This window comes from Callithrix jacchus, chromosome 5 (assembly GCF_049354715.1).
Source record: "Callithrix jacchus isolate 240 chromosome 5, calJac240_pri, whole genome shotgun sequence".
In the NCBI taxonomy this organism is placed as follows: Eukaryota; Metazoa; Chordata; class Mammalia; order Primates; family Cebidae; genus Callithrix; species Callithrix jacchus.
In genome coordinates this window covers 67,509,901-67,537,857 of record NC_133506.1, presented here as the reverse complement: position 1 = coordinate 67,537,857, position 27,957 = coordinate 67,509,901, and the positions used below count along the sequence as shown (strand labels likewise).

General features: G+C 47.0%; 2 protein-coding genes across 3 annotated transcripts in view; both read left to right on the top strand.

The window, feature by feature from the left end:
- The window catches only part of CAMKK1 (calcium/calmodulin dependent protein kinase kinase 1), a 32,596-nt gene extending 30,245 nt beyond the window's left edge, over nt 1–2,351 (top strand). For both annotated transcript variants that reach the window (XM_035299491.3, XM_035299490.3), the window contains exon 16: nt 337–2,351. In XM_035299491.3, the coding sequence (XP_035155382.1) occupies nt 337–409 (73 nt within the window). In that variant the 3' untranslated portion in view covers nt 410–2,351. The remainder of the gene's footprint in view (nt 1–336) is intronic.
- A 6,134-nt stretch (nt 2,352–8,485) lies between these two features.
- NCBP3 (nuclear cap binding subunit 3) overlaps nt 8,486–27,957 on the top strand; it is a 30,854-nt gene continuing 11,382 nt past the window's right edge. The window contains exons 1-7 of the mRNA XM_035299486.3: nt 8,486–8,709; nt 11,719–11,784; nt 14,429–14,534; nt 23,464–23,589; nt 26,294–26,422; nt 26,675–26,751; nt 27,781–27,889. Coding sequence (XP_035155377.3) covers nt 8,527–8,709; nt 11,719–11,784; nt 14,429–14,534; nt 23,464–23,589; nt 26,294–26,422; nt 26,675–26,751; nt 27,781–27,889 — 796 coding nt within the window. The 5' untranslated portion in view covers nt 8,486–8,526. The remainder of the gene's footprint in view (nt 8,710–11,718; nt 11,785–14,428; nt 14,535–23,463; nt 23,590–26,293; nt 26,423–26,674; nt 26,752–27,780; nt 27,890–27,957) is intronic.

Below are 27,957 nucleotides of genomic sequence, written 5' to 3'. Positions count from 1 at the left end.
CAAAACAACAAAACCACATGCACACACACACAAGGCCCTTGGCCAGGCTGACAGTCAGAGGATGTAGGGAATTTGGCTGGCTCAGACCATGATAGGCTCCTGAGGCTGTGCTGGAAGATTTAGACTTACTTCATCTCTGGGCAATGGGGAGCCACTGAGGAGTTGTGGGCTGAGGCTCAGGGCAGGGCGACTAGCCAGGAGCAGCTGCGGTGATGGAGGGAGGCCAGAGGGAGGCCGAGCATGGGGGAGACGGTGAAGGGGGATTTGAGAGCCCATGGGATTCAGAGGCCATCTTCTGATCCAGAGGTCCCTCTATCCCTGGTGTCCCCTGAACAGGAAAGAAGGGTGTGGCGAAGGGGCCAAGAGCCCAGAGCTCCCCGGCGTCCAGGAAGACGAGGCTGCCTCCTGAGCCCCTGCATGCGCCCAGGGCCACCTGGCAGCACCTCATCCCGCGCCTCCAGAGGCCCTCATGCCACAGCTGCTCCCACGGGCAGGGGGCCAGGGACTGCACCCCTCTCCCGCCCCTTCCCCCCATCGTGCTGCATGACCTCCACGCACGCACGTCCAGGGACAGGACTGGAATGTATGTCATTTGGGGTCTTGGGGCAGCGCTCCCACGCGGCCTTCCTCCTCCTCCTGGCTGTCCTTGGCCTGACCCATTCTGTGGGGAAACCAGGCACCCATGGAGCTTTAGAAAGCCCACCTGGCTGGTTGGCATGGCCCAGGGCACGAGGCAGAGGCAGGAGACCAGTGGTGACCAGTATTACCAGGATGGATGGAGACACTCGAGTGAGGGAAGGCAGGTGGAGGCCTGGCTTACTGCAACTGAAGAGACCTCCCACTGGGCCGGGCCTGTCTGGCTCAGCTGCCACAGGCATACAGTGGGGGGGGGTCCCTGCCCACCTTGGGGTGGTGGCGCCAGGGCTCTGGTCTACTCAGACACTGGCGTGGGGGCTCGGAGCCCGCACTGAGGAGAGGGCCAGCGTTGGAGAATTCAGGTTCCTTTTGTGTTGTTTACTTTTGTTTTTAACCTGGGGATTCGGGGAGGAGGCCAGCTAGGGAGCATCTCACGAGCGTTCCTCCGGCTCTGGTGGCTGCCAGCACACTCACCATGATGTGTCAACCAAGCGGATGGAACTAACTTTCCTGGACTGTGTTTCACATTCGGCATTATCTGGAAAGTGGGCTGAAGGGAATCAGGCTCTGAGCAGAGGCCCAGAGCAGAAGTGCTGCGTCGTCCCCACCCATCTCCCTCCCTCCCTTGATGGCTCCCCAGAGCTGAGGCTGCAGAAGACACCAGGGCTGGCTTTGACCGAGGGCCGGGGACTCAACAGTCCTGTGGGCTCGCACATGCTGAAATAACTGGAACCCAGTCTCTGTCCTACGCTGGCCCACCCATCTGGCCCCAAGAGCTGCACTCACAGCCCTACCATGAAGGACAAGCTGTCCAGGTTGGAGGGATCACTAGACATGGCCTGGAGGGGTGTGCACGTTAGCAGGTGGCCTCTGCGGCAAGGATGTCACCCTGAGGACATCAGCAGTCAGCCTGCTCAGAGCAGGGGTGCTGAAGCACGTGAGCAGGCACAGCTCTTCCAGAGCAGGCTTCACCTTCTCTCTGGCATCAGCGTCCGGCTGGCTGGCTTGGCATTTGCTGACCAAATGCCCATAGAGGTTGACCCCCACAGGGAGATCACACAGGACTTGGACATTGCCCTGGAAACATGTGCTGGACAAGGGCTTTTGGGCCCAGGTGTGGGTTTCCTATGGAAAGAGGGCTTGTTTGGAGAAGGGAGGCTGGCTGGGGGAGAAGCTGGCTCCCGCTACGTCGCCATGCCTGTGGATGTATGTCGCCTCACGCCCAGGCATGTGCGTGCCCCTCTGCCGCACGCAACGCACCCGCATGCCTTGCACCATTCCATGCATCTGTAATGCCCTTTCCATGTCTGTTTCAGGCTGGGAGCAGAATGCGGCCCGTTGTCAATGGGTCCGCGTTTCCCCAGCTCTTCTGTGCTAAGGCAGTGTGGCCCAGGGCTTAGAAAGTCATTGGTATTGTTTAGAAAAACACTTTTATAGAGTTCATGGAGCAAGTGAAGAGCCAGCCACCGAGCCACAGGTGTTTCTTGAGCATCTCTGTGAACATCTGGTTTCAGGTGACCGTACCGATTGGACCCACCCTTGCAAAGCTCGGGGGTGAGCCCAGTTGGGATGCTCACCCCGACACTGAGGGTTTTGGTTGGCATCGTTTTTGAGTGTAGCACAAGCAATGAGCAAACTCCATAAGAGTGTTTTAAAAATTAACTTCCCAGGAAGTGAGTTAAAAACAATAAAAGCCCTTTCTTGAGTTAACAAAAGGCTTGTGTGTACGTTTTCTTTATCTGCTCTTTCTCAGCAGCTGGAGCAGCACTTTGTTGGATTTTCTGGAAGCATCTGAGGACCCCTACGTCCCTAGCAGGACAGTGGTGAGAGAAGAGGGAAGGGAAGGGTTGGCTCAGCAGGTGACGGGGCTGCAGTCCAGGGAACAGCTGAGGCTCCTGGGTGGTCCATGGCCGCTCCTTGGGAAGAACTCCCTGTTTCACAGAGGCTCAGGAGGCCAAGGTCTGGGCCAGTTGGGAGCCACAGCCGCCGCCCTTGGGGCAGAGGTCACCATGGTGGTACAGGAGTTCCTGTGACACCAGTCCTCTGTCTTCCCACCCCCACCTAGCCCTGGACACTGGTATAGACTTGTAGGACCCTGCACCTCTGTTCCCATGGTACAGCTCGCCAGGGCAGTGATGAAAAGAATCGTCATTGAGGTCAGATAGCCCGGAGCTTGAATCCAAGCTTCGCTACTTAAAAATTGTGTGACCGGCCAGGCACAGTGGCCCACACCTTAAGCCCAGCACTTTGGGAGGCCAAGGTGGGCGGATCACCTGAGGTCAGGAGTTCGAGACCAGCCTGGCCAACATGGTGAAACCCTGTCTCTAATAAAAATACAAAAATTAGCCAGGCATGGTGGCACATGCCTGTAATCCCAGCTACTTGGGAGGCTGAGGCAAGAGAATCGTTTGAGCCTGGGAGGCAGAGGTTGCAGTGAGCTGAGACTTTTCCATTGTACTTCAGCCTGGGCAACAGAGTGAGACTCCCTCTCAAAAAAAGAAAGAAAGAAAGAAATTGTGTGACCTTTGGCAAGTCATTGGAGGAGCCTCAGTTCCCTTACTGGTATGATGGGAATGCTCCTGTGGGTTGTTTTTTGTTTTGTTTCGTTTTGTTTTGTTTTTTTTTTCCGGAGACTCGCTCTGTTGCCCAGGCTGGAGTGCAGTGGTGAGATCTCGGCTCACTGCAACCTCTGCCTCTTGGGTTCAAGCAATTCTCCTGCCTCAGCCTCTTAAATAGCTGAGACTACAAGCATCCGCCACCACTCCTGGCTACTTTTTTTGTATTTTTAGTTGAGATGGAGTTTCACCATGTTAGCTAGGCTGCTCTCTAGCTCCTGACCTCAGGTGACCTGCCCACCTTGCCTCCTACAGTGTTGGGATTACAGGCATGAACCACTTCGCCTGCCTCCCATGGGGTTTGAATGCAAAAAATGCAAACTTTCTTCTGCTTTCACCCCACAACAATGAACACAGAACACTTCTGTGACCAACTGTGTGACTTCCTCACCTCCCCCATACACCAAGCGACCAGTTCTGCTGGGTGTCTTCTGACTCAATTCTGACACTGTGGACTTGGAAACAGTATCAGATCCTGCAGGTTGAGGACACAGTCCCACAAAACAGTCCCTCCGTCAGACACCAGTCACAAGTTCAAGCCTCTGGAGTTTCTGTCCCACCAGCTTCAAGCCAGGGTCCCCACAACACTCTTTTTGGGTTTGATTAATTTTCTGGAGTAGCTCGCAGAAGTCACAGAAACACGTTTGCCGGTTTATTATAAAGGATTTGACAAAGGATATGGGTAAAGGGTGGGGGAGGGGTAGAGAACTTTCATGCCCCCTGCCCCAGGATACCACCCTCCAGGAACCTCCACGTGTTCACTCTGTGGAAGCTCCCAAATCCTGTCATGGGTTTTTGCGGAGGTTTCAATGCGTAGGCTTGATTGATTAAATCATTAGCCATTGGTGATCAACTTAACCTGCAGCCTCTCCTCCCCAGAGGTAGTGGGCGGGACTGATAGTCCCAACCCTCTAATCCTGACTAGGTTTTTCTGGTGATCAGACCGCATCCTGAAGCTACCTATGGGCTGCTGGCCACCAGTCAATTCATTACCAAAGGAAAAAAAAGTTATCCCTTTGAAGAGCCTAAGGATTTTAGGAGTCGTATGCCAGGAAATGGGGTGGAAAACCAGATACATTTCACAGCATCACAGGCTCTCGTGACAGTAAATGAAGTCCTTGTACCAAGCCTGGTGCAGTGCTCAGCACGAGGTAACCACTCAGCAAATGACACCCTTAAAAGGAAACACCTCTCTGTCTCCGGGCTGCCTGGACCCAGCCCTGGGGGTCATCGGCTTGGCATGTCCTATATGCCTAGTATGAGCCCAGCTGGAGAGCTTCCCTCTGGGTGAATGAAGCATGAGGTCCCACAGAGCTGCTGAAGGCCAGGAGAGAGACCACGCTACAGGCTGCCCAGCGTGGTGATCGGGTTTTCCATCTGAGAAACAGACCAGAGCTGCTACTATGCCTGCTTCCTGGTGGTCCTGCAAAATTCCTGTGAAGGGCTGCGCCACGCCCTCTCCAGGAGGGCTGCTGGTGGCCAGGCAGAAGCTCCCCAGACACCAAGACCAATAAGCCTGTCTTGTTCCCATTTCCTCCCCCCCACTGGAGCCCCTCACGCACAGCCCTTGCCATCTCTCAGCTCCTCACTGGTCTCCTATACTAGCCATGGTCCTTGGAGCTCTAGCCTATGCCCTCCCTGGCTGCCCAAGTGATTTTTTTTTTTTTTTTTTGGGATGGAGTTTCTCTCTATTGCCCAGGCTGGAGTGCAATGGCACGATCTCCGCTTACTGTAACCTCCGCCTCCTGGGTTCAAGCAATTCTCCTGCCTCAGCCTCCCGAGTAGCTGGGATTACAGGTGCCTGCCACCATTCCCAGCTAATTTTGTATTTTTAGTAGAGACGTGGTTTCATCATATTGGACCGGCTGGTCTTGAACTCCTGACCTTGGGTGATTCACCTGCCTTGGCCTCCCAAAGTGCTAGGATTACAGGTGTGAGCCACTGCTCCCAGCCTTCTTTTTTCTTTTTGAGACAGAGTTTTGCTCTTGTTGCCCAGGCTGGAGTGCAGTGGTGTGATCTCGGCTCACTGCAATCTCACATACATGGCTCTGTTCTCTGGGACCTCAGACACATCTCCAGCTAGGATGACCCAGGAGACAAAGCCTGGGTCCTCTCACTCTCCAACCTCAGCTGCCAGTCCCTGCCAATTTGTCATTACCCAATCCCTGCTTTGGGTGATCAGCCCACTGTCCTCCCCACTACCTGGGCCCCCACCATCTGCAAGTCACCTCTTCCAGGAAGCCTTCCCTGGTCCATAATCCCAGAAGCATCTTTCATGTGTCATCTGGCATTTGGCCCATCTCTTACAAGATGTGCAACCAGGGATCTGGAATCACAGCCTCGGCCGCTGCTGAGTCACAGCGTATACCTGCTCACCCGCCATTCCCCATGTTGAAGACCATTCCAAGAGCATCTCTCAGCTCAATCAGAAGAATGGGGCCCCTTTGGGAATTCTGTAATTTCCCCCAGATCCCCAGCAGGCCCTTTCTCTGGCCTGTTTACCTCTGGCCTTTTCTAGTCCTCTGTGTCCTGCTCAGCCTACTAACTTCCTCAGGCTCTCTGAGGTATAAACAAAAAAAAAAATTTTTTTTTTGAGATGGAGTCTCACTCTGTTGCCAGGCTGGAGGGCAGTGGTGTGATCTTGGCTCACTGCAACCTCCGTTTCCCAGGTTCAAGTGATTCTCCTGCCTCAGCCTCCTGAGTAGCTGGCATTACAAGCACCTGCCTCCATGCCAGGCTAATTTTTGTATTTTTAGTAGAGATGGGGTTTCTCCATGTTGGCCAGGCTGATCTCGAACTCCTAACCTCAAGTCATCCACCCGCCTCAGCCTCCCAAAGTTCTGGGATTACCGGCGTGAGCCACCACACCCGGCTGATATAAATTTCTGTCCCCCTTCTTTCTGAAGGCCACTGTCCCACAAACAAGGGTAGTGTCCCTCTCAGATGCCCTCTGCATGGATGGGCTCCTTGGTCCCTGCTACCACCTGACTTACTCTGTCCCATCCCCAGCAGGACTGGTCAGGGTTTCTCCTAGCTGTGGTCCCTGAGGTTGGCGAATGGTCTCTGCACTCTGATTCCTAGTGATTTGGTTACCCTGACACACGTACATGCATGCACACGTGCACATGCACGCACACACACATGCACGTGGCATACTGGTCTACACTGAGGAATGGAACCAGATCGATGCAGAATTGCAGCACAGGAGGGCACTGACTAAACTTCTCACTCGGTCCCCACCAGCCTCCAGGAGAGATCATGCCTAAGGCAGTGGAGCTTTCACAAGGACGAGATGCTCCATGCCGTCAGGCGCTCCCGCTCCTTTAAGGCAATCGTTGCCAATATCTGTTTACCTCCCTGGGAAACCCACTCCCCACTGCAGTCTGTCTGCCCCCTCCACTCTACCCTCTGACCCCCCATTCCCCATTCAGTCTGAAGGGGTAGTTCTAAAATCTCCTAGGGAGCTTTAAAAAAAAATCCTCGGCCAGGTGAGGTGGAGATCGAGACCATCCTGGTCAACATGGTGAAACCCGGTCTCTACTAAAAATACAAAAATTAGCGCCTGTAGTCCCAGCTACTCGGGAGGCTGAGGCAGGAGAATTGTCTGAACCCGGGAGGCGGAGGTTGCGTGAGCCGAGATCGCACCATTGCACTCCAGCCTGGGTAACAAGAGCGAAACTCCATCTCAAAAAAAAAAAAATCCTCATGCCTAGGTCCCACCTTCAGAGATTCTGGTTCAAATGGTTAACGATGTCATCTGGGTGTCAGGATTTTTTTCGGCCCGGCACAGTGGCTCATGCCTGTAAGCCTAGCACTTTGGGAGGCTGAGGTGGGTGGATCACTTGAGGTCAGGAGTTCAAAACCAGCCTGGCCAACATGGTGAATTCCTGTCTCTACTAAAAATTAGCTGGGCATGGCAGTGGGCACCTGTAATCCCAGCTACTTGGGAGGCTGAGGCAGGAGAAATACTTGAACCCAGAGGTGGAGGTTGCAGTGAGCTGGAATTGCACTACTGCACTCCACTTTGGGCAACTGAGCAAGTCTCTATCTTAAAAAAAAAGAAAGAAAAATCTTTAAAAAATTATTTTAGCAGTTTTAGGTTTTTAGGAAAATTGAGCAGAAGGTACAGACAGGGCTGGGTGCAGTGGCTCATGCCAAGGCAGGCAGATCACTTGAGGTCAGGAGTTTGTGACTAGCCTGGCCAACACAGTGAAACCCAGTCTCTACCAAAAATACAGAAATCAGCCAGTTGTGGTGGCATGCCCTGTAATCCCAGCTACTCAGGAGGCTGAGGTAGGACAATTGCTTGAACCTAGGAGGCAGAGGTTGCAGTGAGCTGAGATCACACCACTGCAGGCCAGCCTGGGCGACAGTGAGACCCTGCTACAAATAAAAAGGAATGAAAAGAGAAGGGAAGAAAGAGAGAAAGAGAAAGAAAGCAGGAAAGCAGACAGTTCCCATATATCTCCTCTACCTCTACCTCCTGCCCCCCAATTTCCCTTATTATTAACATCTTGCATTGAGGTGCATTTGCTACAATTTTTTTTTTTTTTTTTTGAGACGGAGTTTCGCTGTTGTTACCCAGGCTGGAGTGCAATGGCATGATCTCGGCTCACTGCAACCTCCGCCTCCTGGGTTCAGGCAATTCTCCTGCCTCAGCCTCCAGGGATTACAGGCACGTGCCACCATGCCCAGCTAATTTTTTGTATTTTTAGTAGAGACGGGGTTTCACCATGTTGACCAGGATGGTCTCGATCTCTTGACCTCTCTGATCCACCCGCCTCGGCCTCCCAAAGTGCTGGGATTACAGGCGTGAGCTACCGCGCCCAGCTTCCTTGGGTCAATGTCTATGCCTCAGTTTCTTCATATATGAAATGGGGGTCATAATAGGATATACTTCACAGAGTTGTTCCAACGGTTCGAGGGCTTGGAAGTGTCTGGCACATAGTGATCGCCCAGTAAAATTAGTGTTTAGTGCAAGGTTAACCTCAAGGTGTTGCAACCCCAGACTACCCGGGGCTTCCCCAGGCTCCGTCCGCTCCCGCAGGCCCCGCCCCCTCCCCGCTCAGTCCCGCCTTCTCCTCCCCAGGTCCCGCCCGCGCAGCTCGCCTGGGTTCCTCCCGCCACCAGGGGACGGCGGCGCTGAGGGCGGCCTTCTGGCGGAAGCCGGCGACGCTCTAGGTAGCTGCGGCGGCTCCTCTGTGGCCAGTGGCAGTGGCGCTCTAGCCGGCGGCAGTGAGGGGCGGGATCTTGGTGCTGCGGCCGGCAGGCAGCGATGGCGGCCGTTCGGGGCCTGCGGGTGTCGGTGAAAGCAGAGGCCCCGGCGGGGCCGGCCCTGGGGCTCCCGTCCCCTGAGGCGGAGTCCGGCGTAGACCGTGGCGAGCCGGAGCCCATGGAGGTGGAGGAGGGCGAGCTGGAGATCGTGCCGGTGCGGCGCTCGCTGAAGGAACTGATCCCGGTACGGGCGGGGGTCGGGGGGCTCGGAGGAGGTCGCGGGTGAGTGCCCGGCGCCGGAGGGGGCCGGAAGGGGCGGTGGCCAGAGCCCCAGCCGGGGAAGTCGGGGGAGCGGGAGAGAGGGTAGCCGCGCCCTGGGGCCGGGGGCGCCGGTCTGGAGTAGGGACGCGGAGCAGGAGAAAGGAGGCTGGGGCGCCGGAAATGGGGGTTGAGGGGGTGGCGGGGAACTGGGAGGGAGTTGAGGAACCCCCTCCGCTGCTCCCTCCGAGCCGCGCAGTGCAAGGGGGTGAGTGAGGAGGGGCTGGAGGGATGAGATAAAGGGAGAGCCCTGGGCGGGAACAGAACCTGGACAGCCCCGAAGGAGCTGCTGGGTGGCGCCAGCGCCCAGGTCTCCTGAGGGTCTTGCCCCGGAGGAAGTGGGGTCTGTGAAACATGGCACTCGCTCTTTCTTTTGGGAGTGCGTACAGCAGCAGACAAGTACATTGTCATCAGCAGAGCTCACTGCTTCTGTCGTGATCAGGGTCGCCCTGATCCCCGCGGCCCCACTGACACCTACACCGTGGCCCCAGCACCTGACTCAATGAAAACAAAGTGGAGACGACCAATAGACGTCCTTGGTCCCTCCTTCACCACGCTGGGGATGGTGAGAGGTGTTTTGCTTGTGGCTTGGTGGCTGAATATCCAGTTCTTAGAGCTGGTCTCAGGCCTGGATGACTCCTCTTAATTTCTCACCTAACATGAACTACTTTTGACCACATGTCAACATATTTAGACTGAAGTTACGGAGAAAGGTTAAGGTATGATCGCCAGAAAGGGCAAACGTGAATGGTTATGATTAACAGCAGTTACATAGTAGATTTACCATTCACTACATTCACTTCATTCACTGCCATTGGCTTCCTTGTGTCACTTAAATATACTGGCCGTGCACACGTACCAGCTCTTCAGGAATCTAAGTTCCAGACCAGCCTCAGCAACATAGCAAGATCCCTTTGGGGTCCCTCCTTTTGCTTCTCCCCATCTCAAAAACAAAACAAAACCAAAATAAATATCACTGCCGTTGTGAAGGAGGTGGTACCATTCCTTCAGTCATTCAGTTCAGCGTGTATTTATTTATTTATTTATTTGAGACGAAGTTTCGCTCTTGTTGCCCAGGCTGGGGTGCAATGGCGCAATCTCGGCTCACTGCAACCTCTGCCTCCCAGGTTCGAGTATTCTCTTGCCTCAGTCTCCCAAGTAGCTAGGACTGCAGGCATCCGCCACCGCACCTGGCTAATGTATTTTTAGGAGAGACAGGGTTTCTTCGTGTTGGTCAGGCTCTGACTCCTGACCTAGTGATCTACCCGCCTCAGCCTCCCAAAGTGCTGGGATTACAGGCAAGAACCACCGCGTCCTCAACGTGTATTTATTGCATCCCCCACTATGTACCAGCCACAGTCCTAGGTGCCTTGATCAAGATCAAGATCAAACTCCCTCCTGGAGTTTGTGTTCCAGGTGGGGACACAGTAAATAAATAATTTTGTCAGTGTTAAGTGGTGTGAAGAAAGTAAACCATGTTAATGGGATAGAGAGTGCGGGGAGCGGGGAGGGTCGGGGGAAGGGGGGAGTGTCGGGGGGAGGGGGGAGTCTGTGCAGAGGGGTCAGGGAAGTCCTCTCAGATAGTGACACTTTAGCTAAACTCTAAATGACAGAAGGGAGCCAGCCTTGTGCAGATTGAAAGGGTGTTCTCCAGCAGGAGCAATAAGAAGCACAGAGGCTCTGAGGTGGGTCCAGGATTGTTGGAAAGTTCGTAGCACAAATGGAAGAGCAGTAAAAGAGCTCAGGAAGGCAGGTAGTTACCACGGAGGAAACTGAGACCCACAGAGGTCAAGGAAACCACAGTGTCCTGTAATTAGTGATCGTCAGAGCTGAGGCTTCAGTGCTTGCCCAGTGTTCACATCCCATCCTCTTTGCATTGCACTGTGCCGCATTTGCCTCCGGAGTTCTAGGTGAGGCTGGACCTTCTGCGTTGAGGTAGAGGATTATGCTCCACCTGGTGGCGGGACATGGGGATTTGTTCAGATGAGGTTGGGGAGCTAAGTGTGCCTCATCTTTTGACATTTTCCAAAAAGCCTTTAGATTTTCTTTACATGGATACTTTCAGTTGATGGAATTACTTCAGGTTTTGGATGGGCTCTGATCTTATTGGAAGATTTGATTGATAGCATAGAATCACTGGTGTGGGGCTTTTTAATAAAACGTTGTCAGGGATAGGAAAGGGCTTTGAAAAGAATGACTATTCAAAAAGAACCAGACTGGCCAGGTGCAATGGCTCATGCCTGGAATCCCAGCACTTTGGGAGGCTGAGACAGGCGGATCACCTGAGGTCAGAAGTTTGAGACCAGCTGGCCAACATGGTGAAACCTCATCTCTACTAAATATAAAAAAGACAGCTGGCTGCAGTGGGACATGCCTGTAATCCCAGCTACTTGGGAGGCTGAGGCAGGAGAATCGCTTGAACCCGGGAGGTGGAGGCTGCAGTGAGCCGAGTTCATGCCACTATACTCCAGCCTGGGCGATAGCGCGAGACTCCATCTCAAAAAACAAACAAACAGAAAAACAAAAAGAACCAGACTGGGTATGATGGCTCATGTGTGTAATCCTAACACTTTAGGAGACTGAGGCAAAAGGACTGCTTTAGCCCAAGAGTTGGAGACCAGCCTGGGCAACATAGGGGGGACCCTGCCTCTACAAAAATAAAAAAATTAGCTGGGCGAGGTGGCACATGCCCAAAGGCCCAGCTACTCGGGAAGCTGAGGCAGGAGGATTGCTTGAGCCCGGGGAAGTCCAGGTTGCAGGGGAGTTGAGACTGCAGTAAGCCATGATGTTTCTACTGCACTCCAGCCTGGGCAACACAGTGAGACACTGTTGCAAAAAAAAAAAAAAAAAAAAACAACCAGTCGTCAGGCTGACTTTTATCATGGGTTTTTCCTCAATTGCCGTCTGAATTTCTCACCCTTCCCCTTTGTGTTAGGACACAAGCAGGAGATATGAAAACAAGGCTGGCAGCTTCATCACCGGGATTGATGTCACCTCCAAGGTAAGGCAGACCAGGATGCCTTTATTCAGGATGACGAGCAGGTGAACTTAATCAACCTGACCCCTAGGACTTAGCAGTAAATACTTTTTTTCTTTTGTTGCTGAATTTAAATCTCATGCCTGTAATCCTAGCACTTTGAGAGGCCAAGGCATGTGGATCATTGGAGCCCAGGAGTTCGAGACCAGCCTGAGCAACACAGTGAGACCCGTCTCTACAAAAGAGACAAAAATTAGCTGGGTATGGTGGCACATGTCTGTAGTCCCAGCTACCCGGGAGGCTGAGGTGGGAGGATCGCTTGAGTCTGAGAGGTCGAGACTGCAGTGAACTGAAATCGTGCCACTGCCTACCAGTGTAGGCAACAGTGAGACCCTGTCTCAAAAAAAACAAAATGTTGTGTTATACAGTGATGTCTTGCATCCCGAAACTGTGCAGGACAGCCATGGAGAGGTAAAATCACTCTACCTAGATAACTGTATGTAACCATTTCCAAGAAAGTGGCCAGTATCAGGAATGCTTTTTTAAATGATATGTCCATTCTTTAAAAAATGTGTACTCTTTCAGTTGAAATGAAACAAAACATTAAAAGAGCCTGGCACATAGTAGGCTCTTAATAGTCTTTATTCCTCATCAGTTGGAGACTTAGAAAAATAGGGCTTCTTGATTGCCTGGCTGTCTGAAGTTTGAAGCCCAAGTCAAGGGAATTGTTCTCAGTACCTAAGACTATTGGCTTTTATCTAATGATTGCTATTACTAGATTACCACCTTCACTGTAACACCTCATAGAGTCAAGCCTATTATTTTCCTTCTACGGAGTCAGTACATATAAGTTGCTTTAATCAGCGTTGTTCAATTTTAGACAATTTTTCTGATTTTAATTGTGCAGTTTGGAACAGAATTTTGTATTACATTTCTGAATAATAGTATATATTGCTGTATTGAATAGGTAAAAGCAAAAATAAAAATATTTCATGCTTACCTTTTTATAGTTTTGTTTTGTTTCGTTTTGTTTTTGTTTGTTTGTTTTGAGACAGTCTCTCTCTGTCACTGGAGTTCAGGGGCACAAGCTCTGCTCACTGCGACCTCCACTTCCTGGGTTCCGTTGATCCTTCTGCCTCAGCCTCCTGATTAGCTGGGACTACAGGCAGATGCCATCACGGCCAGCTAACCTTTTTATAGTTTATCTGTGTCTCAGTGTGTTTCCAATTACTTAAAGGCAAAAAAAAAAAAAAAAAAGAATTGGTCATCTTTTAGACAAGAAAAGAGAATAAAGTGAAAATCTTTTTTTATTGTAATTGAATAAGTAGACTGTTCATAATCTTACACCATTTGTCATTATATGAAATAGGTATATGGGAAAAGGGTGGTAGTCTCAGAGTTAGTACTTTGTTTCTAAAGGAAGGTAAATTGTTGTTAGTACTAGGAAGACTTCAGTGAAAAAATGGGCATAACTATTGGGAAATAACAGAAGTGTTGCTACTTTACCAATCCCCACAAGGTTTCTATAGTCAGACCTTCAGTTAGTGTGGCAGAGTCAACATACAATTAATGAAGGGGGCCATTCCTGTAATCCCAGCACTGTGGGCGGTCGAGGTGAGCGGATCACAAGTTCAAGAGATCGAGATCATCCTGGCCAACATGGTGAAACCCTGTCTCTACTAAAAATACAAAAATGAGCTGGGCGTGGTGGCGCATGCCTATAGTCCCAGCTACTCTGGTGGCTGAGGCAGGAGAATCAGTTGAACCTGAGAGGTGGAGGTTGCAGTGAGCCGAGATTATGCCACTGTACTCCAGCCTGGTGACAGAGCAAGGCTCCATCTCAAAAACAAAACAAGCAAAAAAAAAAAAAAAAAAAAAAGCAGTTAGTGAAGGGTTCCTAGGAGCCATCAGAAAGAAGCCCATAGGTGGACCTGGCTTTATTTTAGCTCCTACAAGAAACTTACAAAGTGGATTATTTTTTCTGTGATGTGTCCATGGTTCTTATCACTTAAAGATGAAAACTGGTGATTCCGTGGACACAAGGCTGGAAGAGGAGAGAGTTTTTTTTTTTTGCTTCAGTGTTATTTTTAAACAGACTACTTTTAGGGAGTGGACTGTTCAGGCAGATATAATGTGGAAGAGCGTGCTAAGTGTGATTACCATGTCCACAGAAAATGAGAAATGGTGGTTGTAGGTGGGCCCCTGAAAACAGCACTGGAATCAGATCTGCTTGCTTACTAGCCGAAGTATTCCAGCAAACCTTTTTGTTTTTTTGTGCCTCCATTTCTTCGTCTGGAAAACTGGGATGTTGAAATTGTTTCGTTGTAATTTGTTGGCATAATTGATAACAAATGAAATATCATATAACTTCATAAACGATAAAGCACTCTTTATTCAGTCAGCAGATGCTCACTGAGTTCCTAGTATGTCCCAGGCACAGTGATAGGTGGTGTAGTTTTGGCCATGGTTGTAAGTCACAGCAGTACTAGCATATGCCCTCCCGGTCATTGAGTGTGAATGTCCAGGTCTCTGCAGAGCTTATTCAGGGTGCAGAGCTGCTTATTTCTTCCTGTGTATTTCAGGTTTGCCACCGATGCATCGTGATGCATTTGCAATTTAACGTGCCTTCGCTGTCTTTTACTACTTTAACTTTTTCTGTTCTTTCTAGGAAGCAATTGAAAAGAAAGAACAGCGAGCCAAGCGCTTCCATTTTCGATCAGAAATAAACCTTGCCCAAAGAAATGTAGCCTTGGACCGAGACATGATGAAGAAAGGTACAGGGTGTTTTGGGTGAAATTTTTCCACATTTCCCCAGAGAATGACTTTTCCCTGCCATTGTCTGATGCTTCTGGCCTTGCCTTGCGTGTCCACTCCTTATCCAAACACTCCTGCCAGAAGGGACCTGTGAGTCTCCATTTCTGAGGGCACCTGTTTAAGGTTCAGATGCTGTCAGCTGGCTCAAATACTAGAGCTGGGAAAGAAGAGATTGTCTTTTCTGAGGAGGCCCAGAAAAAGTTACCAGTTAGTGGTGGAGCTGAGATTCAGACCTGTGCTTCTAAGGACCCTTACTCATTTTCTGCTTTTATCATAAAGCTGTTAACTCCTCTTTGCCTTTAAATGTAGTGAAAGTGTATGTATCACAGTGAGACCTTCTTTTAGGGGGTTGGAGCAATTTTGAGATTGGTGGGGAAAAACCATGAACACTTTTATTGATAATCTGAATCTATTGGCCAGGTTTGGTGGCTCATGCCTATAATCCTAGCACTTTGGGAGGCTGAGGCAGGTGGATTACTTGTAGTCAGGAGTTTGAAACCAACCTGACCAGCCTGGTGAAATACCGTTTACTGAAAAATACAAAAATTAGCTGGGTGTGGTGGCGCATGTCTGTAATCCCAGCTACTTGAGAGGCTGAGGTGTGAGAATCACTTGAACCCTGGAGGCGGAGGTTGCAGTGAGCTGAGATTGCACCACAGCACTCCAGCCTGGACAAGAGTGAGACTGTCTCAAAAAAAAAAAAAAAATCTGAATCAGGTGATAATCCTATCGTCAGAGAAAGCTAAACTAATCCTGCCCTGAGTTTTAAGCCTGCCTTTCCAGTTGCACTTGTGATTTTATTTCACTTGTGTGTTTTGTGGGTGTATTTTGCTCCCGAGAACTCAACTTGATTTATCGTATATAGTAATCTGCTATAGTTTTCTAAAACGATTTATAAATAAAAGGAAAAATTGCTACTTTTTTAGTGAGTCTATGTTCTTATTTATTATTCTGCTCTAATATAAATCCATGAATGCAAAAGGCTTCCCTCTGTGGTATTTGCACATTTGGGTGTTCATAAAGGGCTTAGTAGGCAGCTTTCTGAACACATGGTAAAGGCCTCTGTGGTATTGTGTGAGCTTCTCTGGCCTTGTTTGGTTGATAAAAGCAAAAGCTCTGTAAATATGCTGAATAAATAAAAGAATAGCTGCTGTTTTTGTGACCTTGCTTTTTTACCAGACACTGTTAAGCACATTACATATGTCTTTTTTGTTGCTCACAACAACTCTATGAGGAATATATTTTGATCCCTATTTTACAAAGGAGGAAGCAGGCTCAAAGTAGTTTAATAAATTGCCCAGGGTTATGTAGTTAGAAAAGGTGGAGTCAGGATTCAAACCTAGTTTATTGGACTCTCCAGCCTCGCTCTTAACTCCTTTGCTATGTTGCTGTGTGGTGTAGGATATGGTGCTAGTGACTGAAATGGTGTCCCTTCTTAGTGAGTCCTAATGGCACAGTAGTGTGGAGCAGAGCTGAACTCTAGAGCTGCCTCACTCATGCTGCCTGCATAACTCATTCAAGTCAGAAACACGACCTTGCTTCCCTCGTGGGTGGGGGTTTCTGTCTGAGGAAGTCCTGTGCAGGCCGGGGACAGCATGTGGCTTGGTATCAGGTGCCTGCACAGTCAGGGTCCTCTCTCACAGCTCTACCTTGAGGGAATCTTGGTTTTATCACACCTGTTCATTTGTTTTCCTTCTCCTCCCTGGACTAGACACTTATTATCACACCTGTTGTCTTCTGGTCCTGAGAGCGTTCCTTGAGGCGGCTTGCCTCTGATATGGTTCATGCCTTTCACTCTGTGCATTTGCCCTTCCTTGTTGCATGCCTTGTCTCTGGTCAGGTGTCACTTCCTCCATGAAGCATCTCTGCTCACCCACTTGAAGTGGTTTCTCACCTCCTCCTGGAATCTAGTCTCAGTTCTTTGTGACTGGGTGAGTTCTTGAGCCTTGTTAGTGTCCTTGTCTGTAAAATGGAAATACGATACTTAGGATCACATTTGGGGTTAACTTTTAAATAACAAAAAATTTTTTTCCCTTTTTTTAAAATACAACTCCAATCTGATGGTTCTAAAGATATTCCTAAAAAAGGCAATAAGGTCTGCCCTGGGATGTCAGCTGGGGGTCGCTTATTTCAATCTATTCTTCATCCAGGAGTCAGCATGGCCTAGGATAGTGTTCCTGCCGGCCGTCTCAGATCAGTTTACATTAGGGTTGGATAGGTCCCAGGGATAGCTATTGGTTTTTTTCCCTGAGACGGAGTCTCGCTCTGTCACCCAGACTGGAGTGCAGTGGCACCATATTGGCGCACTACAGCCTCTGCTGCCCAGATTCATGTGATTTTCCTGTCTTGGCCTCTCGAGTAGCTGGGATGATAGGCACGTTCCACTGTGCCCGGCTAATTTTGTAGTTTTAGTAGAGATGGGGTTTCACCATGTTGGCCAAGCTGGTCTTGAACTCCTGACCTTGTGATCCACCCGCCTTGGTCTCCCAAAGTGCTGGATTACAGGTGTGAGCCACCGCAGCTGGATGATAGTTACTGTTTTTATATCTTCCCAGGTGATTTTAATGTGCAGCCAGGATTGAGAACCATTGGTTTTGTGGTTATAAGAACGAGCTCTAAGCCCAGTTACCTGGATTCAGATCTTAACTTGTAACTTTCTAGCTCTGTGCCTTTGGGCAAGATATTTAGCCTCTACAAATCTCAGTTTCCTTATTTGGAAAGGCAGATGACAGGGCTGCTGGGAGACTAACAGAATGTCACAGTTGGTGGAGTGACGCTTGGCATGCAGCAGGTGCCCAGTTAATGTCAGTTTTCATCGTCATTTGGTTTTCTCCACCTTCCCAGCAGTGATTTCAGTGACTGAGCTTCTTGGGAGAGTGGGGAAATTGGAATAAGCATGTTGACGCCTGCATCCATGCCAGGTGTCCAGTTCAAGTTATTTGTGATTAATACCAACAATAGTAATAAAAGATCAGATTTGTCAAATGCTTAGTATATGCCAGTCATTCTGCTGTGTAATTAACTTATCCTGCCAACGTGCCTTTGAGGAGAAGGTGTTTATTATTTCCATTTCACTGATGAGAAAATTTAAGGTGCTGAGAGGTTGGGAAACTTGCTCATAGTCCCACAGCTCTGTCAGTAGCACAGCTGAGGTTGGAAGGCTGATCTGACTGAAGCCTGTGTTCCTACCTGCTCTGCCAGCATTCAGTCTGGGATGTGCTACAGTAGACTATTCTGCATCAAGAGTGACTTGCTGCATTTGAATGACTCTGTCAAACAGCTTCAGTCACTTTATCCCCAAGATTGAAGCTCTTGTGGTTGGAAGAGACCTAAGAGGTCATCTAGGTTACCTGCCCAGTGCTGCAGGCCTTTTGGCAAACTTCTTCATGGTCTTCTGGCCTCTGCCTGAATGTTTCTTAAGTGATGGTATGGAACTGTGAGGCAGACAACTTTATTTTTGGATGCTTACTTGTGTTGAGCATTGCCTTCTAGTAATTGCTGTCTGTTAGTGACTGTGCATGACTCTTAAAACAACACCGAAGTCCTTTTGTACATGGCCCTTTGGGTGGTGGAAGCACAGGCCCACTGCCTGTTTGCTCAGCTTTTCTTCATGTGACGCTACTTTCTGGTCTCCCTTCTCTAAACACTTTCCAGTTTTTGAATGTTCTTCATGAGGCGAGATGCAGGTTCCAGTTGTGGTTAGATGCGCAGGGAGAACAGCAGGGCTGTTACCATGGTCTCTGCCTCAGCCACTTCATGGTGTGGAACTCATCCTATGTGCAGCTGAAGTACCTAGCTCTTTTCCCAGGAAGTGTGCCCATCAGAACAGTCCTTTACATGTTGTACTTGAGGCTTTAAAAAAAATTACTTTTCGGTGTATTCCTATTAAATTACATCTTGTTGATTGATTTCAAACCTCTTTTTTCAGTCTGTTCATTTTCATCACAACTCTACCTCTCAGCTCCCAGCTCTACTTCGTGCTGTTCCTCCCCACTGTGGCATGCGTGGCTTCTGTTTCTTCTTCCAGTGGGTGGTGATTGGTGGACAGTTATTCCGGTATCATAAGTCTATTATCTATTATCGTAAGGCCCGCATTTCATTTTACTGTCAGGAGAAACGGGATTACATGCCTTAATGAACTTGAAATAGAACACCATCTTTGTGTTCTCTGAATGTCTTGACCTGGTGATGCTACCAAAAAAGAAATGAGGTTGAAATGAGGTTCGTGTGGCTTTCTTCTTTTTTTTAATTCCATCCAAGGCTTGGAGCTTGTTTCTTACTGAACTGTTGTCATTCCCTATGGGAAAGATTTGCTTATTTATTTATTTGTTCTTTAGAGATGAGGTCTCACTAGTTGCCCAAGGGGGGTCTTGAACTTCTGGGTTCAAGCGATCCTCCGCACTTAGCTTCCCAAGGTGCTGGGATTACAGGCGTGAGCCACGGCACCTGGCCTAACACTTGGTTTTTTAAGGGACCATAGATACTGTCTAATAAGCTTTTTTTTTTTTAATTTCAGAGGCTGACAGTGAGCTTTTCAATCTTCAGTTTGGGAATTTTTCCTTTTTTTTTATGAAAGCTTCTACAGGATTAGTCTTACTCATAGTTTTAAGATACTTTTCTCCTTCCCTGCTACTTTTTAGAGATTATTACCTAATTCTGAAATCACAGCTGTGTGTTTGAGTTAGTACATTGGGATATAATTCTACACTAGAAGATTTAACTCTATTAAGACGAAGTCTTACGCTCTTGTCACCGAACTTGAGTTTTCACTGTTCTTTAATGACAGTTGTCAGTAGAATAACAAAATAGGTCAACAGTTCAGCGTTTCTGCCTTTTTTTCCCATCATCTTCCCAAAGCAGGTTTTGCTCTAAACACTTACAAAAAGAAAGCTGTCAGCATTTTCTTTCTTTTTCCTTTCTTTTTGAGATGGAATTTTGATCTTGTTACCCAGGCTGGAGTGCGGTGGTGTGATCTCAGCTCACTGCAACCTCTCCCTCCTGGGTTCAAGCTGTTCTGCCTCAGCCTCCCAAGTAGCTGTGATTACAGGCATTCGCCACCACGCCCGGCTAGTTTTGTATTTTTAGTAGAGATGGGGTTTTTCCATGTTAGTCAGGCTGGTCTCGAACTCCCGACCTCAGGTGATCTGCCCGCCTTGGCCTCCTAAAGTGCTGGAATTACAGGCTTGAGCCACCAAGCCCGGCCGCTGTCAGCATGTTTGATGAGCTTGTTCATGCTGGACTATAATCTTTTCTTCATCAGCTCTTTTACAAACAGTTTGTGCTCACCAAAGCACATTTGGAAGAGACAACAGGAAGCAAAGTTGCCTGCAGTCTACCATCCAGATGCAGTCCTTGTCAACATTCTGTGTATTTCCTTCTCATCTCTTCTGGGCGTGAACTTCTGTTTTTCCCTTGGTAGTCACACTGCTTTTTTTCCTTTTTCCTCGTCAGTCTGTGGTCAGCATTTCCATGTTACTGTATCGCCTGGCATCAGTGGTTCATATTTGTGCCATTCTTGTCGCAATTCATCTGTCTCCCACATGTGTGCTTTGGCGAGGTCGCAGTTCATCTGTCTCCCACACGTGTGCTTTGGCGAGTTGTGCTCACCTAAAATTTGCTACCTTCTCTTTTCTGGGGAACCCCAGGAAATCCTTATTAGTGACCGGCAGTGCAATAGTGAACAGAGGCCTAAATGCAGGATGGAAAACAAAGATTTATTCAGTCCAAGGGCCTTCTTGGTTCTTGGAGTTAAAAGTCATGATTTTGGATCAAAAAGAGGCTGTGGGAAGTAAACAGATGGTTTCACAGAACGTAGCAGAAAGCAAGGAGGGCCCTGAGTGATGGTAGAGGAAGCAAACTGAGGAGGAGGGAGAAAAAAAGTAAATAGGAGACTCGTTGATCTGACAAAAAAATTAATCTTAAAGGAGACTAGCCTAGAAACAAAGACCAAAAAGTGACGGAAATTATTTTCAAGGGCATGCTAACATTGTTCTAACATTACAGTGTTAAAGCCAGACCTACAGGTGAAGAAATCCTGAAAAGCAAAACAGAAAGAATGTAAGGAACAAAATTTCTGGTCTTGGATATCTCTTATTAAAAAATAGAGATGGTCTTGCTTTGTTGCCTAGGCTGGTCTCAAACTCTTGGGCTCAAGTCCTCCTACCTTGGCCTCCTAAGGTGCTGGGATTACGAGCATGAGCCACTGCACCCAGCCTCACATGTGTATTTTAATTTAGAGAATGTCATATACATTCAAAACTTGGGCAATGGATAATCCTGTTCAAAAGAAGCAGGTAAGGATACAAAAAAAAGAAAAAAATGTAGGTGCCGGGTACAGTGGTACATACCTGCAATCCTAGCACTTTGGGAGACCAAGACAAATCTCTTGAGGTCAGGAGTTCAAGACCAGCCTGGGTAAGATGGTGAAACCCTACCTCTACAAAAATACAAAAATTAGCTGGGCAGGGTGGTTTTTTCCTTTTGAAACAAGGTCTTACTCTGCTGCTCAGGCTGGAGTGCAGTCGTGTGATAGTGACTCACTGCAGCCTCAGCCTCCTGGGCTCAAGGGATCCTCCCAGCTCAGCCTCCTGATACCTAGGATTACAGCCGCACACCACCACACCCAGCTAATTTAAAAAAATTTTTGTAGAAGTGGGGTCTCCCTGTGTTACCCAGGCTGGTCTTCCAAACTCCTGAGCTCAAGCATCCTCCCACCTCAGCCTCCTAAGTGCTGGGATTACAAGCATGAGCCACCATGCCCAGCTGGATTCATACATCTTCATGGTATCTTTATCATTTTTCATTTGGGATGTCAGGAAAGTACTCCTGCATTAGTCTGGCCACACTTACATGGGCTCCTGTTAAACACATCTCTTAACTCTTTGGGATTTAAAAAACAGTTATTAAACACATTTTTTAATTTGTAAATTGTTTTTTGTTTTAATAGAAGTAGTAGCATATATCTGTGGAAGAAAGATGGGCTAAATATTTTTAAAATTTTGTTAATAGCATATATAAACATGTCGGGAGTAATGGACATTAAATTATTTTTTTTAATTCTTTTTTAATTTTTGTGGGTACATAGTAGGTATATGTGTTTATGGGGTACATGAGATGTTTCATATCGGCATGTGACATGAAATAAGCACATTGTGGAGAATGGGGTATCCATCCCCTCAAGCTGTTTTTTTTTTTTTGAGACGTGGAGTCTTGCTCTGTCACCCAGGCTGGAGTGTAGTTGCATAATCTTGGCCCACTGCAACCTCCGCCTCCCGGATTCAAGTGATTCTCCTGCCTCAGCCTCCCAAGTAGCTGGGGCTACAGGCACACACCACCATGAATGGCTAATTTTTTGTATTTTTAGTAGAGATGGAGTTTCCTCGTGTTGGGCGGGCTGGTCTCCAACTCCTGACTTCAAGTGATCTGCCCCCCTTGGCCTTCCAGAGTGCCTAGCCCCCTGAAGCATTTATCCTTTGAATTACAAACAATCCAATTATACTCTTTATGTTATTTAAAAATTTATAATTAAGTTATTATTAACTGTAGTCACCCCAGGAGGCAGAGGTTGCAGTGAGCCAAGATTACGTCACTGCACTTCAGCCTAGGTGAGAGACTGTGACTCCATCTCAAAAAAAAAAAAAAAAAGTACACAATCCTGATAAGGCTAAGTTTCCATTTTGACCATAGTCTTGAACCTTTCTACCTCCTCAGAAGTAACAGCTACCGTCAGTGTGACTCATGCCAGGTCTGGCCTTTGCTAGGTGTTTGTGTACGTAAATATGCACCCTTAGTAAATGTTTTGTTTTGTACGTTTTTTAAAAATGTCATCACCTTGTATGTAATTTTTTACAACTTGTTTTTTCACTCAGTAATGTATCTTAGAATCTTTCTGTGGTATATAATTTATCTCATTTTTTTACCACATATTTTATAATGTGGATAAAACATTATTTATTACCCCGGTAACTACTAGGTTATTAGAAATAGTGCTGTAGTGAGTATCTTTGTGTGAGCTACTTTGTGAATCCAAATGTTTGGGTTTATTTAGGGCCAATACTGAGAAATAAAATTCTAGATCTGTATGGCATGTGCAAAATCACATTTTTAATAGACACTTAAAGTTTGAATGACGATGCCAATTCATACTCCCACCAGCAGGGGAAGTAGCTCTTCCCCCACTTCCTGCCAACATTTGATACTAATAAGATGTGAAATCTCTCTATTCCAGTACTGGAGACGTGAGGAAATAAGATATAAAATCTGGTCAGTGAAAACTGGCATCTTCTTGTTTTAATGCACGTGTTAATAATTGGTAGTGAAGTCAGCCCATCTCTGCACGTGTGTATTGACCTTTTGTATTTCCTTGTATGTAAATCGCAGACTGATGTCCTTTGCCCATTTTTATTTTGGATTGTCTTTTTTTAAACTGACTTGTAGGATTTCATTACTCTAGTTCCATGCTTTGACATATCCACGGGTAGCATCTTCTCTCAGAATTGTCTTCAGTAATGCACGTTTCTCTCTAACATATGTTTAAGAATTTTAGAATTAGCTAGTTAACTTCAACAGATACTCCCATGGAGCTTGATATTGCTCTGATTGCTACAGGTTAATGTGAGGAGAGGTATCATGTATTTATCAACACCTTTGTTTAATCTTTCTGAGCCTGATACGCCTGTTCTGAATTGTATTAATGCTCTTGTTTAGGGATGAAAATTAAGGTAGTTTACCTTACTGTTATGTCTCATGCTCTTTTGAAATAATTGTAGTATCTCTCAGCATATTTCTTTCTAAACTCGTGTTATCTGAACTATTAGACAGGAGTACTGATGGGATGTGCAGTTATGGGTAGGAAAAGTCTATCATCTTTTCTGTATCTTGTCTTTCCAGCAATCCCCAAAGTGAGACTGGAGACAATCTATATTTGCGGAGTAGATGAGATGAGCACCCAAGATGTCTTTTCCTATTTTAAAGAATATCCTCCAGCTCACATCGAATGGTTGGATGATACCTCCTGTAAGTACCCCCGAGTTTTCTGTCAATATGCTTCTGTTGATGATTTTGCAAGCCTTCTTGCCATCAGAGATGCTGAATGATTATGGCCCCTACCACTCATTCATGTATAGCTTCTGCTCTTAGTCTAGCAGAGAAAACATTGTCCAGCAACGAAACCCGGCATGCCCTAACCAGTCTGCCAGCTCACACCCCATCAGTATTCCAAGTCAGCCTAGGTGGTGACCAGGACTCTAGGAGGTGGGTTACTGGCGTCTGAATCTGGCGTACTTGATTGAGGCCTCTTTAACACTCACTTTTCCCAATAAAGGAGAGAATCCAACTGCACAGACTTGGGGCTGCATTTTCAGGGCCTTGGACTTTGTCATTGCTACCTTCTGTACAGTTCTTCAGAGGGCTGACTCTGCCTGTGTCTCTGACCTAGAGCTAGACCAGAATGCTCTTGACACTGTAGCAGACCTCTCATTTCTGCTTGCCTTGAACTGCGTGTTCTAGAATGTCACCTGCTTGCCCTAACCTACGAGCTTTCCAACTTGTGGGCTAACTGTCATTGCTAACTCGCCTCCTTGCTGTCAGTCTGGCCTGACCTCTGCTTACTGCTTTGCTGGCTTCTTGTCTTGATTCACTTCTCGTCCGGCTTTACTTGCTGCCAGCTGGCTGACCTACTAAGTAGCACCCTAGATAGCAGCCTGGTTTTCTTAGCTGCTCTCTTAGGAAGATGGAGTGTGTTCATTGAAAGAAGAAACATGACTGAGAGAAACATTTTTCTCCTTTTTTCTTTCTGTTTAACTTACACTATCCAAATCAGGAATTGGCACACCTTTTTCCATAACGGACTGGAATGCAGTTATTTTAGGCTTTGTAGGCTTGATGGTCTCTGTCACATCTACTCAGCTCTGCTGTGGTAGCAGGAAAGCAACTTTCAGTCATACATCAACTATGAGCCTGGCTGTTTTCCAGTAGATTTTTATTTACAAAAACAGGTGGTAGGCCAGGCATGGTGGCTCATGCCTGTAATCTCAGCACTTTGGGAGGCCAAGGCGGGTGGATCACCTGAGGTCAAGAGTTCAAGACCAGCCTGGCCAACATGGCAAAACCCTGTCTTTACTAAAAATATATAAATTAGCTGGGTGTGGTGATACACACCTGTAATCCCAACTACTCGGGGGGCAGAGGCAGGAGGATCACTTGAACCCGGGAGGTGGAGGAAGTGGTGAGCTGAGAAAGCACCACTGAACTCCAAACTGGGCAACAAAGTGAGACTCCGTCTCAAACAAAACAAAACAAAACAGGTGGTAGATGTGTGTAGTTTATTGGACATTAATTATACCAAATAAAGCTGGTGCAAATATAAACAAACAACAGGTGGTGGGCTAGATTTTGCCTGAGGATTCTAGTTTACTAACCCTGATTTAAGTTTTTAAAACTGTAGCTAAGGGATGTTAGAATTGTTGGGACCCTCAGAATTACGTGATTCACCTACCTTGTATATCAGAACCTGAGAAACAGAGGAAGGAGACTATTTGCTTAAGGCCACATGGCACATTAGTAACAGAAGTGAGAGCCTTCAGACCTTCATTTCCCAAACTCAGATACGGGGACACATAATTTTGAGAAATGTTGTTTTAAACAAAGTTAAAGAGGTTTATTTTCTATAAGACTTCTCAAAGCCCTTTTCTTGCTAAATTATCTTCCTTAAAGGGGCACATTAATTTAGTTGCTACAAAGCCAACTGGCTGTTATGCCTCCGTTATACTTATCCTGTGGATACCTTCATCACCCACAATTTACAATGGGAGTGATGAAGGGGGATATCATTTAGCACGTCCTGACAGCAAGGAACTACAAACGGCTTCCCTGTAGGGGGCAGTGGTATAAAGGGTAATCCAAGCTTACCTGACAGCTGTGATCATCATCAAGAACTGCTAATACATATTAAGTATTTAACTACCTGTGTTCTATTCCAATAGTGTTATCATACACAACCCTTTTTCATGGAATACTTAAGCTATTTTGTAGAACCCAGTTTGGAAATGCAGCTCTAGGCTAATTTTGTCAGAGGCTTTACTACCATGTCCGCCCTTTCTTCCTTCCCCGTCTGCTTCTCCTTCCCTTGCCCTCCCTTTCCCCTTCCCTTGCCCTCTTTTTCTTTCCTTTCTTCTTCCTTCCCTCTTTCTCTCTCTTTCTTTCTTCTCTGTCTTTCTTTTCTTTTCTTTTCCTTTCTTTCTTTTTCTTTTTTTATTTATTTTTAACTTTTCATTTCTTTTGAGATGAAGTCTCACTCTATTCCCCAGGCTGGAGTGCAATGGTATGAACTTGGCCTCAATATCCTGTGGCATTGAGTGGTAGCCTCAATATCCTGGGCTCAATCCATCTTCCCACCTCAGCCTCCCAAGTAGCTGGGACTACAGGCTCATGCCACCATGCCCAGCTAATTTTTGTATTTTTGGTAGAGGCAGGGTCTCACTGTGTTGCCCAGGATGATCTCACTTCAAGCGAGTCTCCTGCTTTGGCCTCCCAAAGTACTGGGTCACAGGCGTCAGTCACTGTCCCTGGCCTATATTTCTCTTCATTAGTTGGTTTGTATATTTACTGATGATAATCTATTGCTAGATGAGGCCATAGTGATGACTGCAGTGCAGAATCTGCTCTCAGGAAACTTACTATTTGTGTGCCATGTAGCGTCTTATTTTATATTTTATTTAAGGTAATGTAGTTTGGCTGGATGAAATGACAGCTGCACGAGCCCTTATCAATATGAGCTCTCTGCCTGCACAGGATAAGATAAGAAGCAGGGATGCCAGTGAGGACAAGTCATCTGAGAAAAATAAAAAAGGTAAGTGATGAACAAAAGAGGGAACTTGGGTTTGAAAGTCCTCTTCTTCACTCAGTTCTGTTGTGCGCTGTGCGTGTCTCAGCAGAGTGCTGTAGCGTCTCATCAGGTGGTTCTGAAGTAAGCTATGATGCTTTAGATCATCAGCAAAGGGGAAAATACTGGACTTTTAAAATTATATGAAATAGTTCATCCTGTATCTCATTATATGAAACTTTTACCTTGTTTCGTCTTGTCCTTCACATTCCATGTTAGACAAGCAGGAAGACAGTTCAGAGGATGATGAAGCTGAAGAAGGAGAGGTTGAAGACGAGAACACAAGTGACGTAGAGGTTAGTAATAGGGCGAAGGTAGATGTCAGGCTCTCTTGTAAAAAATGCTTACTGTCTTTTTAATTTAAGTCTTAAAGACTTAGTTGTGTTTTTCCTCTAGCTTTCACCGTGAGACCTTCTGAGGATGCACAAAGCTCTTGTCCTTTAAGGTCATGTGGATGTAACAATTCACCTTGAAACCCCATAATAGTGCTCATCCTTCTACAAAAAAGAAAATAGTTTTATTGAGAAATACTTTGAAGTGTTATCTAATCAGTAAAATTAAGAAACAGCAAGTAATGACATATTTCCTAATGGATTATGTACTGCTGTTAGAAATATTAGCATGTATTCATTTTTAATTTTTTTTTTGAGATGGAGTTTCGCTCTTGTTACCCAGGCTGGAGTGCAATGGCGTGATCTCGGCTCACTGCAACCTCCGCCTCCTGGGTTCAAGCAATTCTCCTGCCTCAGCCTCCCGAGTAGCTGGGATTACAGGCACGCGCCACCATGCCCAGCTAATTTTTGTATTTTTAGTAGAGACGGGGTTTCACCTTGTTTGACCAGGATGGTCTCGATCTCTTGACCTCGTGATCCACCCATCTCGGCCTCCCAAAGTGCTGGGATTACAGGCGTGAGCCACCGTGCCCAGCCGCATGTATTCATTTAAAAAATATTTACTGAGTACCTACTATACGCCATATTCTAAGTGCCATGGATATAGCTTCAAGCAAAACAAAGTCCTGGTCTTCTTGGAGCCTGCATTCTAGTGGGAATACAGGTGATACACCGATGCACAGATCCTAATACTGTGTCAGGTGGTGACAGGTGCTGTGAAAACAGGAAAGAGTAGGGAATAGAGAATGGCTGAGACTGTTCCTTTAGACAAGGTGGGCGGGAAACCTCTGAGTTAGAAATTCTACAGAGGAACTGGTGCTATAACCCTTGTACGCATTAAAGGTAGAATGCCTTTCTTAATGGTAACTTGACTACTGAAGAAATATGAAAAGGACTTTAATTTTTATATTAAAAATACTCTTCTTTCTTAAGTTGGACACGTTGTCTCAGGTAGAAGAGGAGTCTTTGTTAAGAAATGATCTTCGTCCAGCTAACAAACTTGCTAAAGGAAATAGGTTATTCATGAGATTTGCTACAAAAGGTAAATTTTTTATTTGGTATTGTTTTGTATTTTCAGTCAAAATGATTTATTGTGGAGTGACATCCTTT